The 15,507-nt window shown below is 42.7% G+C and overlaps 1 protein-coding gene across 1 annotated transcript in view; it reads right to left on the bottom strand.

Annotated features, from left to right (window-relative positions):
• Positions 1 to 1,722: 1,722 nt before the first annotated feature.
• The window catches only part of PLEK (pleckstrin), a 34,082-nt gene continuing 20,297 nt past the window's right edge, over positions 1,723 to 15,507 (bottom strand). Inside the window, exons 5-9 of the mRNA XM_023224111.1 lie at positions 12,898 to 13,082; positions 11,075 to 11,179; positions 5,960 to 6,043; positions 5,035 to 5,104; positions 1,723 to 3,505 (exon numbers count right to left, since the gene is read on the bottom strand). Coding sequence (XP_023079879.1) covers positions 3,369 to 3,505; positions 5,035 to 5,104; positions 5,960 to 6,043; positions 11,075 to 11,179; positions 12,898 to 13,082 — 581 coding nt within the window. The 3' untranslated portion in view covers positions 1,723 to 3,368. The remainder of the gene's footprint in view (positions 3,506 to 5,034; positions 5,105 to 5,959; positions 6,044 to 11,074; positions 11,180 to 12,897; positions 13,083 to 15,507) is intronic.

Raw genomic sequence — 15,507 nt, 5'->3', positions numbered from 1 at the left:
AACCCAGGAGGCGGAGCTTGCCGTGAGCTGAGATCCGGCCACTGCACTCCAGCCTGGGCGACAGAGCGAGACTCCATCTCAAAAAAAAAAAAAAAAAACAAAACAAAAAAGAAATAATGCTACACATCTACAACCATCTGCTCTTTGACAAACCTGACAAAAACAAGCAATGGGAAAAGGATTCCCTATTTTATAAATGGTGCTGGAAAAACTGACTAGCCATATGCAGAAAACTGAAACTGGATCCCTTCCTTACACCTTATACAAAAATTAACTCAAGATGGATTAAAGACTTAAATGCAAGACACAAAACCATAAAATCCCTAGAAGAAAACCTAGGCAATACCATTCAGGACATAGGCATGGGCTAAGACTTCATGATTAAAACACCAAAAGCAATGGCAACAAAAGTCAAAATAGACAAATGGGATCTAATTAAACTAAGGAGCTTCTGCACAGCAAAAGAAACTATCATCAGAGTGAACAGGCAACCTACAGTGAACAGGCAACCTACAGATTGGGAGAAAATTTTTGCAATCTATGGATCTGACAAAGGGCTAATATCCAAAATCTACAAAGAACTTAAACAAATTTACAAGAAAAAAACCAACAATCCCATCACAAAATGGGCAAAGAATATGAAGAGACACTTCTCAAAAGAAGACATTTATGCAGTCAACAAACTTACGAAAAAATGCTCATCATCACTGGTCATTAGAGAAAAACAAATCAAAACCACAATGAGATACCATCTCACCCCAGTTAGAATGTTGATCATTAAAAAGTCAGGAAATAACAGAGGCTGGAGAGGATGTGGAGAAATAGGAACACTTTTACACTGTTGATGGGAGTGTAAATTAGTTCAACCACTGTGGAAGACTGTAGCGACTCCTCACAGATCTAGAACTAGAAATACCATTTGACACAGCAATCTTGTTACTGGGTATATACCCAAAGATTATAAACAATTCTACTATAAAGACACGTGCACAAGGAGGTTTATTGCAGCAATCTTCACAAGAGCAAAGTCTTGGAACCAACCCAAATGCCCATCAGTGATAGATTGGAGAAAGAAAATGTGGCACATATATACCATGGAATACCATGTAGCCATAAAAAAGGATGAGTTCGTGTCCTTTGCAGGACATGGATGAAGTTGCAAACCATCATTCTCAGCAAACTAACACAAAAAGAGAAAAACAAACACCGCGTGTTCTCACTCATAAGGGAATTGAACAATGGGAACACATGGACATAGGGAGGGGAACATCACACACTGGGGTCTGCTTGGGGGTGGAGAACTGGGGGAGGGATAGCATTAGGAAAAATACCTAAAGTAAATGATGAGTTGATGGGTGCAGCAAATCAACAAGGCACATGTATACCTATGTAACAAACCTGCATGTTGTGCACATGTACCCCAGAACTTAAAGTATAATAATAAAAAAGAATAATAAAGCTATTGTGATGATGAAAAATAAAAGATAGTGTTACCCTTAGTAAATAAAGCTGAGTTGTAAGAAAGGAGAGTCATTTGTTTGTTTGGTTTTTTTAGTAGAGATGGGGTTTCACCATGTTGGCCAGGCTGATCTCGAACTCCTGACCTCAAGTGATCCACCCGCCTTGGCCCCTCAAATGTTGGGATTACAGGCATGAGCCACCATGCCCGGCCAGAGGGGAGAGTTATCAGTAGAAGGGAAAACAGAGTCATCACACCAAAAATGCATTAAACAGAGTCATATATTTATTTCAAAACATTAAGTTGACTTCCCATTAATAAATACTTTAACACTGAGTGTAGAAAAACTTGTGCACATTCTATAAAGACAATGTATTAAAGAATCAGAGAAAAAGACAGTTCTTTACCTCTAGGCTATTGGTAAAACCATCTGGGAGTAGGAACAGCCTCAGGAATGTTACAGGGGAATTGAGGGAAGGCAAGAGAGGAGTTGATAAAATGAGGAAAAAGGTTCTACTCTCCTTTCTTTCCTGGGGCCTTAAAATTTAAAAATCTGGAATTGAAAAATACACTTTCACACACATACCTGCTTCAACGAGTGCTGTCTTTCTCAGTCTTGGAGAAGAATCACACTAGTTAGTGGTCAGGTCAAAAATTGCACACAAGTTCCCAATTTTAGTCTAGGTTAGATCACTCTGGTTAATCATAGGGCCACGATGCCCTCAAAACTCAAGCAGGAGCTGCTGCTACTTGTGCTTAAAGCTGAGGCACAAACAGAATATCATTAACTGGAGAATTGAAGATGCTGGCAATGCTAACAGCCCCTCTCAGAGGTTCTGCATGGCTCTGAGTCCTTTCAGTGCAGTTGTTGAATTAACCCATCATCCAATGAGCTGGCTGGTAGTTCAGCCCCTCCACTTCCTGCAGCTGCCAGGAGATACATTCACCAGGCAGTTGCCCAGGCCTCTCACCCATGGGGCGAACCCATCTGACCACTTTTTTTTTTCTGTAAACCTCAAATGAAACAGAATCTCACAGATGTGGGGTCCCCCTCCTAATTGTAATAAACGTTAGAGAAATGCTCCAGAAAGGAACAAAGGGAGACCCTCTTAGATCAGCCTCAATCCAGGGTGGAATAGGCCTCCTCTGGGCGGCTTCAGGGCACAGAAAAGACCCTCAGCTACTCCTGGCCTCCCCGGGTCTCTTTCCCAGAAGACACAACTTTCCAGGCTGCGAAAAGTAATAGAAGTCAAAACCCTCAAAGCCACCACCGCTCTCGGGAAGTTTTTGAGCAGGATGAGGAAGAAAGAAGAGCGCTCTCCTTCGTTTTGTTACACGATCTCGAGGCCAAGAGCAAGTAGAAGATGGCTGAAGAGAACAAAAGAGGTTTCTTCCTGGTACTACAGATCAGCAACAGTTTCAGAGAGAAGCCTTGGCTCAGGTTCTGGTGCATTTGAAGATAACCAAAGGCCAACACTTAGCCAAGGAAGAACACCAGCAGATCAACTAGATAGGCTTTCACTTCTGTGAGTGTTAGAATCACAGGGGAGACTTTTTTTTTTTTTTTTTTTTTAAAGCTGGGGGAACCTCAGGAATCTCCTAGTTGAATTTCTTCATTTTCCAGAAGAGGCCTTGAGGCCTGGAGAGGGCAAGCAGCCTACTGAGGCTGCACAGCTTGTTATATCTGCTTGGGGGTCATGGAGAGGGGCGGAGGAGGGGCTGCAGTGAGCAATAGGATGCAGGGGAACCTTGCGCGCCACGTGGTGAGTTACATGCAGACCCCCCTGGCAAATGAAAACGTCCCACCCCTGGGCTCTTTCCCGTTGATTTGTCACAGAAGTGGACAGGTCCTGGACTCAGCTTGTCCATGGGCTTCCCGCAGGAGGGGAGGAGGAATGCAGGAGTGTCTTTACTTCCCAGTTCGGGAGGCCACCTGGATGGCTTTGATCCACTCTGTGCGCTCTTTGGCGCTGGCCGCTTGCAAGAAATAGTGCACTTCGCCTGCTGTGATGATCTCAAAAAGGTTCTCTTCCTCACTCTTCCTGCCTGGGGAAACAGAAGGAGAATGGTAGTACACACAGGCATCAGAAAGACCACTTGGTCCGCCCTTCTCTGCAAGCCACGAAATCTCTGTTTTCTTCCTGTTCTAAGGAAATTGACTATGTGGCTTTCAAACATACAAACAAAGTATGATCATAGAATAATTCATTCCACAGTTATATGTATAGTATTGATACAGTAGATACATAGTATGATTGTGTGTGTATATATATTTTTAAGAAATAGGTAAAACACTTAAGGAGAAACATTTTCTTTCATAGTTTACAGGCAAACTAAATTTCTCACCTTGGTATAGCAACAGTGTTTAATGAGTAACCTCTAATAGTTTCTAATGGGTACCTTACCTCTGCTCATAATATAAATCAAGGGTTGCTCCTGATATCTACCTATCTACCTGTGTTTCTGTTAATATAGATTTATATTTATAATATATATTTATTATGTATGTGTGTGTGTGTGTATATGTTTACATACATATACAAAGCCAAACCTACCAATAGTACCACAAGTATAGCCTGAACTGTTTTTCATCAAGGGCTAAGTCAGAGTTCTGCTGAAGACTAAAAGGCAATAACGTGGTCAATACTGTGACAAGACTTAAAACATCACAAATCAAATAAAGAACCAGCATGCTCTCTGCCCCAAAACCAAAGTATAATTCTAGGTGGTGGGAGTGGAGGTGGGCAAATTCAGGCACAGTTAAACTCTAGGCATTTGCATTTATGATGTTTTCCTGTCAGCCTTTGTCATATTACAAACCAAAATGTCAGGACAAAACCAGGGTATGGGATGTCAAAACCACATCTCCCCAGATATACCATTTGTCCTCAGCACCTGAGAAGTCAAACTACACCCACGTGGTTATTCCATGCACCAAATCATAGCTTTGTGGTCTGGGGTCCTCTAGTACAACCCCTTCATTGCTCTTCTTCTAAGCCATTGTGAAATGATGCAGTTTTCTCAGCATTGCTTATGGACTTGCTTGAGGCATCCTCAAAGCCATCCAACTCCCCAAGGCCTGGACAGCCTGGACAGCAGTTTGGAGAAAAAAAATAACTCTTGGTTTCTCCAAGGTTTTCAGACAGGAAATTCATTCCTGCTATTTTTTTTTTTTTTCTTTTCTTTTCTTTTCTTTTTTTTTTTTGGCGGGGTGAGGGGGACAGAGTATTGCTCTGTCACCCAGGCTGGATGGCAGTAGCACAATCTCAGCTCACTGCAACCTGCCAAGTTCAAACGATTCACAGGCATGTGCCACCACACCCAGCTAATTTTTGTATTTTTAGTAGAGACGGGGTTTCACCAGGTTAGCCAGGCTGGTCTCGAACTCCTGACTACAAGTGATCTGCCCTCCTCGGCCTCCCAAAGTGCTAGGATTACAGGTGTGAGCTACCATGCCTGGCCCATTCCTGCTTATCCTGATTAATTAATTGATTGAGTAATGTTGGCCCAGGATGTCCAGGTGTGGGAGGGGAGTCTGAGCAGACACACCTCTCTCACACAGAAATTCATCTTACCATTTGAGTTGCTCTCCACTGAAGTCACCACACAGCCTCTCAAGTGAATTGCTCCCAGGGGATCTTCTGCCTGAAGAAGAAAGGAGTTGTTTGTTATGTTTCCAAAATACAGCATACAGATAGACCTCATCCTCTTGGTGAAAAAGCCAGACTCACTCTGGTATACATCAGGGTCCCCAAAATAAGTACGAGCAGAAGGAGATTAAAGAAAACTGCTTCTAAATCTAGGGTCCTCCCAGATCCTCCACGCCCTGCTTCAGTGGGCCCAGGAGGCTGGATGAGCAAATGCAAGTCAATCTGGACTTCAATCTGGAGAACAGTGACAGGAGAGGTGGAGACGCTCAGGTCACTGTATCCCACCACAAAAGAGCTACATGTTTCCAGAGCTCTTTGGTCCCAGCACCTGATGCAGCAATATAACCATCCAGGGGAAGTCAAATAGCCCAGTGCTACAAGCAGAGGCTGAGCACCCTGCCCAGAGTTGTCTTCATGCTTTAAAAGTGGTTCATTTTACGGTGGAAAAAGCCCTCTTCAACAATCAACAGCCCAAATTGCTGGATTTCATACCCTCTTCCAAGTTGATCTGGATGAGGAATTATCACCTTTATGCATATTAAACCATGGACTGATTTAATTCCCCTGAAAATATCAGACTGGGGAAACAATATGTTGAGTTGACCAAATAAATTACAATATAGTGATATTTTGTTCCATCCCTAAGCTTGTACTGACCTCAGAGGCCCAAGATCTCAGATCTTTGCATTAAAAGTAGATAGAAAAAGGTAGACGAGAATGGGAGAAAAAAAAAGTGGGCCAGTGAAGAGAAAAAGGGGATATCAACAGAGTAGAGGGGGAATAGGAAGCCCCGATTATAAATGAAGTGGATTTATTTATTTGAATGGATGTAGGAACCACAGGATCTTACCCCAGCAGGGTCATAGTAGTGCAGGTAGGCAGGGTCTTCTCTCAGGATGAACTTCCTCACTTTCCAGTTTTTCCTCCTATGCCCCTGTATCCAGGATCAACATCAAAAGAAAGGATGGTGAATTCCCAGCATCACTCTGCACATACAATACCTACAGAATAATTATTTGCTGAATTGAGAAAAGAAAGAGAAAATGAAATACTAACTCCAGGATAACAATACCCCAGCCTAGGTCTTTGTCAGGGAGATAGTGCTACAGCCAATTAATAATTTGGATGTTATTAGATCAAAGAGGTGGATTAAATTATTTCTAATTATTGTCTTCCAGCTTTAGTATGATATAAGGCAGTATTAAGTACAATGTACTATGTTAGGTAATGTGGGGGAATAAAGAGGCTTAAGATGAGTTTATGATTTTTTAAGATTTAAAAAATTTTTAAGATTTAAAAAATCTTTAAAGAGTTTATGACTTACGTTGAAATATAAAGTAGCAAATGCCCAAATCAAATAATTGGTATAGATAATGGATTCCAGAGGCATTAAGTAAGAAATGTGTGATTGTGTGTTTTGGATATCAAAGAAAGCCTCATAAAGATCTGCATTTATCCATGTGGGACGCAGGATTTACATGGGCAAGGAAAGGTGGGTAGGAGGACAATTGACAACACAAGAGCAGAGGTGGGAATGCAAAAGACATACTCAGGTGTTGCTGAATAAGACCAGTCTGGTTAGAATGTAGGGTTTGTGAAGAGCAGCAGAGGCAAGGTGGGAAAAGTGGACAGGGATTCAGTGGAAATAAAAGGCAGGGTTTGTTGTTGATGGCTTTTGAGTAGGAAGTGAAAGAATTACAATTACATTTTAAGAAGATTAATATGGTGACAAAGCGCAGGATGGACCAGCTGGCTAGATTAAAGGAAAGCCAGGGAAAAGATAATAAGTAAGAAAGAATTCATTAGGGAAGGATCACAACGATCCAGGCATAAAATTATTAGGAACTAAATCTTAGGTAGCTGCAGTAGGAGTGAAAAATGCATGTTGCTAGAACAGACATGACGAAGAAGGAAGAAGAAGAGGAGGAAGAGGAGGAGGAGGAGAAAGAAGAAGGAGGAGGAGGAGGAGAAAAGGGGGAGGAAGGTAGGAGGAAGGAAAGAGGAAGGAAGAAAGAAGAAGAAAGAAGGTGATGACTTGTCCTTTCCCAAAAGAATTAAACGCTGACATTGTCTAGACTGAGTTTTATGGGTGGGATTTGTGTCTTGCTTATCTTTGTTCCCCAGGGCCACAGTGCCTGGCACACAGCGGCTGCTTCATATCTGTTTGTACTTGCCATGAGTTACCAAGCTATTTCCATTAGTGTATAGCAGATTTTAAACTGTCATGGTAAACCTGACTCTATGATTTCCCACAGAAAATTCAAATAACTTAACTCCAGAAGCCAAAAATAATATTATATTAAAAGATACATGGTTTCTATCTTGCCAATACAAGAAATATTATTTGTAATTTTTTTTTTTTTTTTTTTTTGAGATGGAGTCTTGCTCATTGCCCAAGCTGGAGTACAGTGACGCGATCTCGGCTTACGGCAAGTTCCGCCTCCCGGGTTCACGCCATTCTCCTGCCTCAGCCTCTCGAGTAGCTGGGACTACAGGCGCCCGCCACCACGCCCGGCTAATTTTTTGTATTTTTAGCAGAGACGGGGTTTCACCGTGTTAGCCAGGATGGTCTCGATCTCCTGACCTCGTGATCCACCCGCCTCGGCCTCCCAAAGTGCTGGGATTACAGGCATGAGCCACCGCGCACGGCCTTATTTGTAATTTTTAAACCACCACATATTGGCAAGCATGTATACAAATTTTCCAACATTTTTCATTGTACTTGTGCTGAAAGCAGTAAAACGTGTGTGGTTTTAGCAAATAGTGCCTCCTTTATAAATCCAGAGGAGCTTCAAGGAAGCTTTCAGAAATGGGCCTAAGTTTTTCAGCGAAACATTTGGTGAAGGAACTCATTTCCAAAGAACTTTCTACTTCCTGAAGGATGGAGCTGGAACCCCTGCAGAGTCATATGCAAGGACAGAAAATATTCCTACCTGCTATATCATGTCCAAAATGGCTTTTGCAAAGCATAGCCTTCCAAAAGTATACATTGCTGCTCTTTGCCTTAAGTAATGTTGCCCTTCAGAATAACGACACAACAGTTGCCACCCCATACCATTTCCTCTTCACTGACAGACACACGTATCATGCTGTATTGTGCAATTGCTGGACAATCACCAACTTATTATGAGTCAATGGAAGAGGAAGGCAACAAGAGGATGTGAAATCGGCCAATGTTGCCCAACCACCATATTCCCTTTAAGCCCTCACTGACATCACAATGTGACACATTGAAGAGTTGGATGTTAGTGGTACATTTCTGGTCATCTTTCACTTAATGAGTATTTTCTAAGGAATATTAAGAAATGCTTGTATGCCTTGGGTTTCCAAGAGTTGCCACTGAACTGTCAAAGTCATGTACTTATATTTGACTTAACTAGCTCCCCAAGTGTTCATTGTCTATAATAAATCAAGAAGGATGCTGAACTCTGCAGCAGATACAAGAGAAGCATATATAACACATTGTTCATCTCCCTCAAGGAATCTAAATGTGGTTGAGAATTAAACAAGCAGATACTTTATTCATTGTTATAGCAGAAACAATTACATAAAAAGGGATTATACTGAATGTAATCTAAGATCATTCATCTTCAAACTTGTTGCCAAGTAAGATTATTTATCCTGAGATGAGAAAAGTGGAAATAATGGGGCAGGGGTGATGGCCTCCTGTTGGCCACAGCTACTTCCCATCTGTGAGGTGTGGAGCACAGGTGTCCTTTTTCATTATAAAAAGCCTTCTATGAGGTTAATCCTGGCTAACTCCCAGTAGCAAACACAAGGGAGGCTTACTTTTGGATTTTAAAACAAAGTTTTAAAATGCTGAGAATTCCCTTGGGTGATTTTGATGTAACCCATAGTTACTAACCACTGAGCTAGGAGATTAGAAACATCAAGGGGAAGTGTCCATTCAAATTGAAAAGGTTTTTCCTCCCCATCAAAAAAATAAGATTCAGAGGAAAGAATTTGTAAAAGAACAAAATTCCTGCATGAACATAGATTTCTGTTTTCTTCACATAAAAAAGAAGCTTCTAAGAAAGACTATTTAACTTGTATACTGATAATAGAATAAATTCGCTTTTAAGAAAAAGGCTGGCTCAGTGGTTCTCAGCCTTGGCTGCACATCAGAATCAACTGGGAGCTGAAAAAATCCAGAGGCTCTGATTTAATTGGCCTGGCATGCAGTTTTAACAGTTCCCTAGGGTATTAAAATGTGCACCAACCAAGCTAGCTAAGACAAAATTGTACCTATCAAAGGCCAGGCAAAGGAAGGCAAAGGAAAACACGTAAGTTCAATCCTTGTCCCCATTGTCTTCAAAATACATCCAGGCACCATTACCCACACACAAGTTTTGACCATCCCAGGTCTCCTACTGGGCTGCTTCGCTGAGACATGGCTCCAGTCCAACTTTACTCTTTATTAACCTTCTTCCTTGGCTTTCCAAGAGCCCCATTCTAGATTAGGGCTTGTCCAATCAACTAATGCAAGAAATAGCTGATAACAATATAGAATGACGGAAGAAATCAACAAAATAAGGAAATTCCCTCCCAAGTTACTCTTCTTGCTTAATAGCCACATTCCAGCGCCTGCAATCAAAGAACCAGGAACATAGGAATGTTTGTCAGAACCAACGAGAAAGCAACAGCGGGCAAACTGTCCATGGGCAACTGCCCAAGCCTTTCCGGTATAAGGCTGGCCCTGCCCCATGCCTTTCCTTTACTCTAGCCAGCTGGTCACCCCATCATAAAACATATTACAATAGTCCATGAATTCTTTATAAATCCTTGCCATATATTTCTTAGGATACTGTTCTCTTAAAACCTGATGTGAAGGTAATTTTTCCATTCGAATGTCCCACTTCCCCCAGTGAAACTCAAAATCCATACCTATACCTCCTTTCAGCTAGCCCAGCCCAGAGTCCCTCTTTATAAATGTAAATATGGGTTCTTCTCTGGTTCTTCCCTCCTTGCCCATTCCATTAATCACTAAGATGGACATTCAGCGTCCTAACATGAAGTAAATCAAATCCCCCAGTCCCATGGAGCCCATAGACAGTACATGGAAATCTCCTGATGGCAACCGATTCTCTCCATTATATACTGAGCAGTGCTTTTAAGGCAGCTCACAGTGCAGCCAGGAAGGCAAGACCTTGGTCCTGCAAAGCAGCCTTGGCCTGTAAGATGCCTTGTGCTAGTATCAACTAGCTTCCCCCCGAATATTCTCATGTCTTCCTGCGACTTCCTCCACCAGGTGCTGGCCTTGGCTTCCTCGGTCATCTCGGTCCCTGTCCATCTCTTATTTCTTGACATCATATGCCTTGGCACCTGGTAACCGACTGGGGCTCCTCAGCACTCCCCAGCCCTTGCCTCCAAGACTGATGGTGGCCTGTACCTTTGGACACCTGGACATCCCCCCAGGACTCTGTCCATGCCCTCAATCTGCATTTGACTTTTGCCTGCTGTTCCTGTGAACTGGCCTCTGCGTGCCCAGGTTTCGGTCTTGCCGTGCCCTACCCACAGACTGGAATGACTCTTTTTTGCTCCCAGTGGTGTACTCTGTTCCTCTTCTGGGCGTGGCCTGTTCCTGTTTTCCTGGTTGTTTTGAAGGCAGGAGGGACAGGTAAAATGGCAGTACTTTTACCATGGGACAGCTTTGTCTTTTGAATGCCATCTCTTAGACAATTTATCTCCTCCGGCCATATTTTTCTTGAAACATCTTTTTTTCACTATGATATGGATAAAAGAAGCATTTTCCTACTTGTAGGGACATCTTCTGCCCTGTCAAACTCAATCTTCCTGACCTAAAGCCACTTTAATATCTACAGAGCTACTCATCCGTCTTTCACTCCGTGAGTTTCATTTTCTGCTTGACTATTAACCAAACAAACCAAAAGTCACTGGGTAACTTAGAAACAAAAAGGACCTTGTAAAGGGAGAAGGCTAGACAGGAGCAGTGGTGGCCACTCACCTGCTTCAGTAAACATCCCTGCTTGATAATGACCCCTCTGAATTCTTCTTTCAGAATCACGTCATCATCACTGGAATTCTCTTCACAGAAGAACCCACTGTCTGGCTGTTGGGAAATCAAACAGCAAGCTGACTTCGCCAGTCTTTGGCACATTGCAACTTGTGCCATCTCCATTTCCCTTCCCCTCCAACCATAAGGGCAGCCTCCTCATTTTCCTCCATTCCTGTGTACATCCCAATCTGAACTTCAAAGGTCCTTGATAAGCGAGTTTCTCCTCCTCCTTTTACTTGTTTCAGGGACTGTTCCTTTCTTGCCTCTACTCAGGTGTGATTTTGTCAATATCCTTTTATTCTGGAGGGTTTCCCAAGCTGTATCCTAACTTTAGCTCCATCTTCCTAACCAGGCACATGTCTGCCTTCAAAGCCTTCCTTCTCTTGGGATATCACAGTCACATCCTTGAAAGCAGGGCAGGCTAATTTCTCATTCGCAATACTATCACCAGCTCAACATTTGCCACTGAGCCCCCTCTTGGAGAAAAGTGAAAGCCCGTGTCCAGCCTCTTCCCCTGAGGTTATGAGGGAATTGGGACTTGCTCAGCAGAAGTGGATGATGAATCAGACCGAGGAAGAGGAGCCACTGTGATGGGTATTTTTAGAATCCTGCATTGAAATGGCTATAAATGACCAGATCAAAGGACTGAAGAAAAAAAAAAAAAAAACAGAAACAGACTGTGGAACTTCCCCTAAAGTGAAATGAAACTCTCTAGGGTGTTCACTTCATGTTTATAAGAAGGATGGTTCTCTTAGGCAACTTCCTAACTTCTGTGCTCTGATCTAAAATAGAAACAAAACTGCCAAAATCCCCCAAGAAATCCACCATTGCTGAATTTCTCAGGTGGCCTAAGAATAGGTGGACATTGTATAATACAGTGTTTCCCAATCATGGGTAAGCATACTGTGGGAGATACACAAGATGACTGCAGGAAGTGACATCCATGGACACATTTTTAATTCAGAGTCACATGTTTTAATGTATATTTGGAACAATGCACCTAACACATCAAACCTGTGATTTATAGCTTCCCCTCTGGAAAGGAAGCTGCAGGAGGGCGGGATTTTTGCCTGTCTCCCCAGCACACTTGTCTACATGGCTATATCTTCTTGTCTTAGAGAATGCTTGCCATGGACTAGGGTCTAAGACAGTTTTATAAATGAATTATTGCTTAGAATAAGAATAGATAGTTGGGAGGCAGAGGCAGGTGGATCACTTGAGGTCAGGAGTTCGAGACCAGCCTGGCCAACATGGTGAAATCCTGTCTTTACTAAAAATAGGAAAATTAGCTGGGTGTGATGGTGCATGCCTGTAATCCCAGCTACTTGGGAAGCTGAGACAGGAGAATCGCTGGAACCCGGGAGGCAGAGGTTGCAATGAGCTGAGATGATACCACTGCACTCCAGCCTAGGTGACAGAGTAAGACTATGTCTAAAAAATAAATAAATAATAAATAAATAGATAGGAAACAATAAACTTTAAAACGTCCATTAAAACTTTTTTTTCAAGTAAACAGTAATATCCTTTTATGATAACAAATTCACTTGGACAGGGCGAGTGTCGTGGAGAGGGCAGCTGTTGAGTTGGGAAATGCTGGTATAACAGAAGCTCTAAATGGGCCTGGAAACTTCAGGCGTTCCCTTGTTCTTCCTGGCTGACGTCCCTACCCGCTGCCTAACAGCGCTCTGTAGATGTCTACGACCTGAAATCAATCTAGAATCTGCTCAGGGCAGCCTCCCTTACAGGAAGAAGAGATGGGGAACTTTTCTTACAAAGTAGTAGAAGGCATCAGGGTTGTCCAGGAAAGGGTTTTCAGCAGTTCCATCCACTGCACTCTTGGACATGTCTCCAGCAGGCTGCAGATACCCCTCATTGAGCAGCGATGAAGCGATCATGAGGCCTTCCTGGCGATTCCTAACAGACTGGTTGGATAGTAGCCAATCAATGACACAGTTACCTAGATGGGACAAGCACAGGGAAGGTTAACTCTTTCTTACCAAAGAACAAGCCCCTGACAATCACCCCTGAACTGACTCCAGCGCACCCACAGGTCTGACTTGTCTTGTCTCCCCTGTTATTTCAAGAAAGAGAAAACAAAACCAGTGGGATAGATACCCACTAGAAACAAACAAACAAACAATGTAAAGGGTTTTTAAGAACATCTACATGCTGCTTAAGAAGAAACACACAACCAGGTATGGTGGCACACCTGTTGTCCCAGCTACTCTGGAAGCTGAAGCAGGAGGATCACTTGAGCCCAGGAGTTCAAGACCAGCCCAGGCAACATAACAAGACTCCATCTCAAAATATAATAACTTAAAAAATAAAAAAATAAAAAAGTCTTTGTCAAAAAAAAAAAAGCAACACATGCATCAAAGAAATGGGTTTTACTAACCCACTCACTTATCCCATTAATGAACAAACATTTACTGAGCACCTACTAGATGCTAGGTACTCTACTGGGTGTTGGAGAAATTCCCTCAAGGACTGTAAAAGGGCATGATGGGTGTAATAAATAAGTCTTGTAACAAGTACTCTGCTATAAGTCACGAGACTACTGGGTCTAATCTGAAGGTGTGAAAGAGGTGGAGGAGGTGAGAGAAGAGGGTTGTGCATGCACCATCAGGAAAAGATTCATACAGGAAGTGACACTGGGCAGAGGCTTAAAACATGAGTAGGCGTTTGCCAAGCATATGAGGCAGGATGCAGAGGAACCAGCAAAGGCTGAGGGGGCAGCAGTGTGAACAGATGCACTCAGGCATAAAGCAGCCCCATGGGACGGGGAGGAGTTGGTGGAAAGAAGGCAAAAGGAAACAAGAGGAGGAGGGAGGTGTAGGGTGGGTGGGGAGAGCTTTGATGGCACAGTAAGAAATTTGACTAATGGGAAATCATTGCAAGTTTTTAAATAGGAAATAATGTGATGGCTATATGTCCTAAATAAAAATTTGATGACATCACCTGCACTGATCGTCATGCCTTTGCAGAGTCTAGCAGGGACCTTGAGAAATCATTTAAGCAACCTTCTGCCTCAAGAGATGATTGCAAAGAGAAGAAAATGAAATTGAGCCATACTTTGGATTATTAGCAGGTTACAATGAAGCTTTGTATTAAAAACAGCACGTTTGTTCTTACAACAAAAAAATGATAAATATTTGAGGTGATGGATACACTAATTACCATGATTTGATCATTGCACAATGTATATGTGTATCAGAACATAATTGTGCCCCATAAACATGTACCATTATGTGTCAATTTAAAAACTAAAAAATAAAAAGCAGTGTGTTCCTTAAAAATGTAGCCAACAAGGGAGTCAACATGACAGCCTGCCTGTCCTGTCATCCAAGCAAAAGCAGTAGGGATGCCACCCTCAAAACAGGAGTGACAGCAGTTGGATAGCAAGCCTTCTGTGAATTTCATGTATGAAAGGCTTTTGCTCACTTTTCTTTCTGCACAAGGATAAACTAAGTGACACCGTATTTCTTCTTTCTATCTTCATAGCAGCCTGTAAAGAGGCAGGGCAGTAAGTGCAGTCCTCATTTTAAGGATGAGAAAACTAAGGCTCAGGGAATTTGAGTGATCTTATACCAAAGTCACAACTACCCTGGGCTGTCACTTTTCAATGTTCCAACCCTTGCATCCATGCCCACTCGGTGAGGCATGCTGAAGCCTGAAAGATAAGTTTGGTCTAGTCTCCCAGTCATCGGACATTTAAGGTCTCCCATCATGTGTCAGCACTGCTGGGTCCCAGGCTCTGCTGCAGCCTTCATCTCCCAACCGAGGCCACCTGATTCCCCCATGAAGGCTCCACCCACAGAAATGTCCAGAATCCACCCTGACCTTCAACAAGAGGGATTCAAGAGGATTCAAGAGGATTCAAGATTCCACTTGGAATCTTAGGGATTACAGGCCACTTTCAGAGGCCAAGGCAGGCAGATCACCTGAGGTTGCGAGTTTGAGACCAGTCTGGCCAACACGGTGAAACCCCATCTCTACTAAAAACACAAAAATTAGCCACAAAAATTACAGATGTGGTGCACATCTGTAATCCCAGCTATTCAGGAGGCTGAGGTACGAGAATCACGCTTGAACCCGGACAGCAGAGGTTGCAGTGAGCCAAGATCATGCCACTGCACACCAGCCTGAACAACAAAAGTGAAACTCCATCTCAAAAAAAAAAGAAGAGGAAGAGGAAGAAGAAGAAGAAGAAAGAAAAAGAAGAGGAAGAGGAAGAGGAAGAAAGAAGAAGAAGAAAAAGAAGAAGAGGAGGAGGAGGAGGAGGAGAAGAAGGAGGAGAAGAAGGAAGAAGAAGAAGAAGAAGAAGAAGAAGAAGAAGAAGAAGAAGAAGAAGAAGAAGAAGAAGAAGAAGAAGAAGAAGAAGA

The sequence above is a fragment of the Piliocolobus tephrosceles genome, chromosome 15 (assembly GCF_002776525.5).
Source record: "Piliocolobus tephrosceles isolate RC106 chromosome 15, ASM277652v3, whole genome shotgun sequence".
Lineage (NCBI taxonomy): Eukaryota > Metazoa > Chordata > Mammalia > Primates > Cercopithecidae > Piliocolobus > Piliocolobus tephrosceles.
This window is presented reverse-complemented; position numbering and strand designations above follow the sequence as displayed.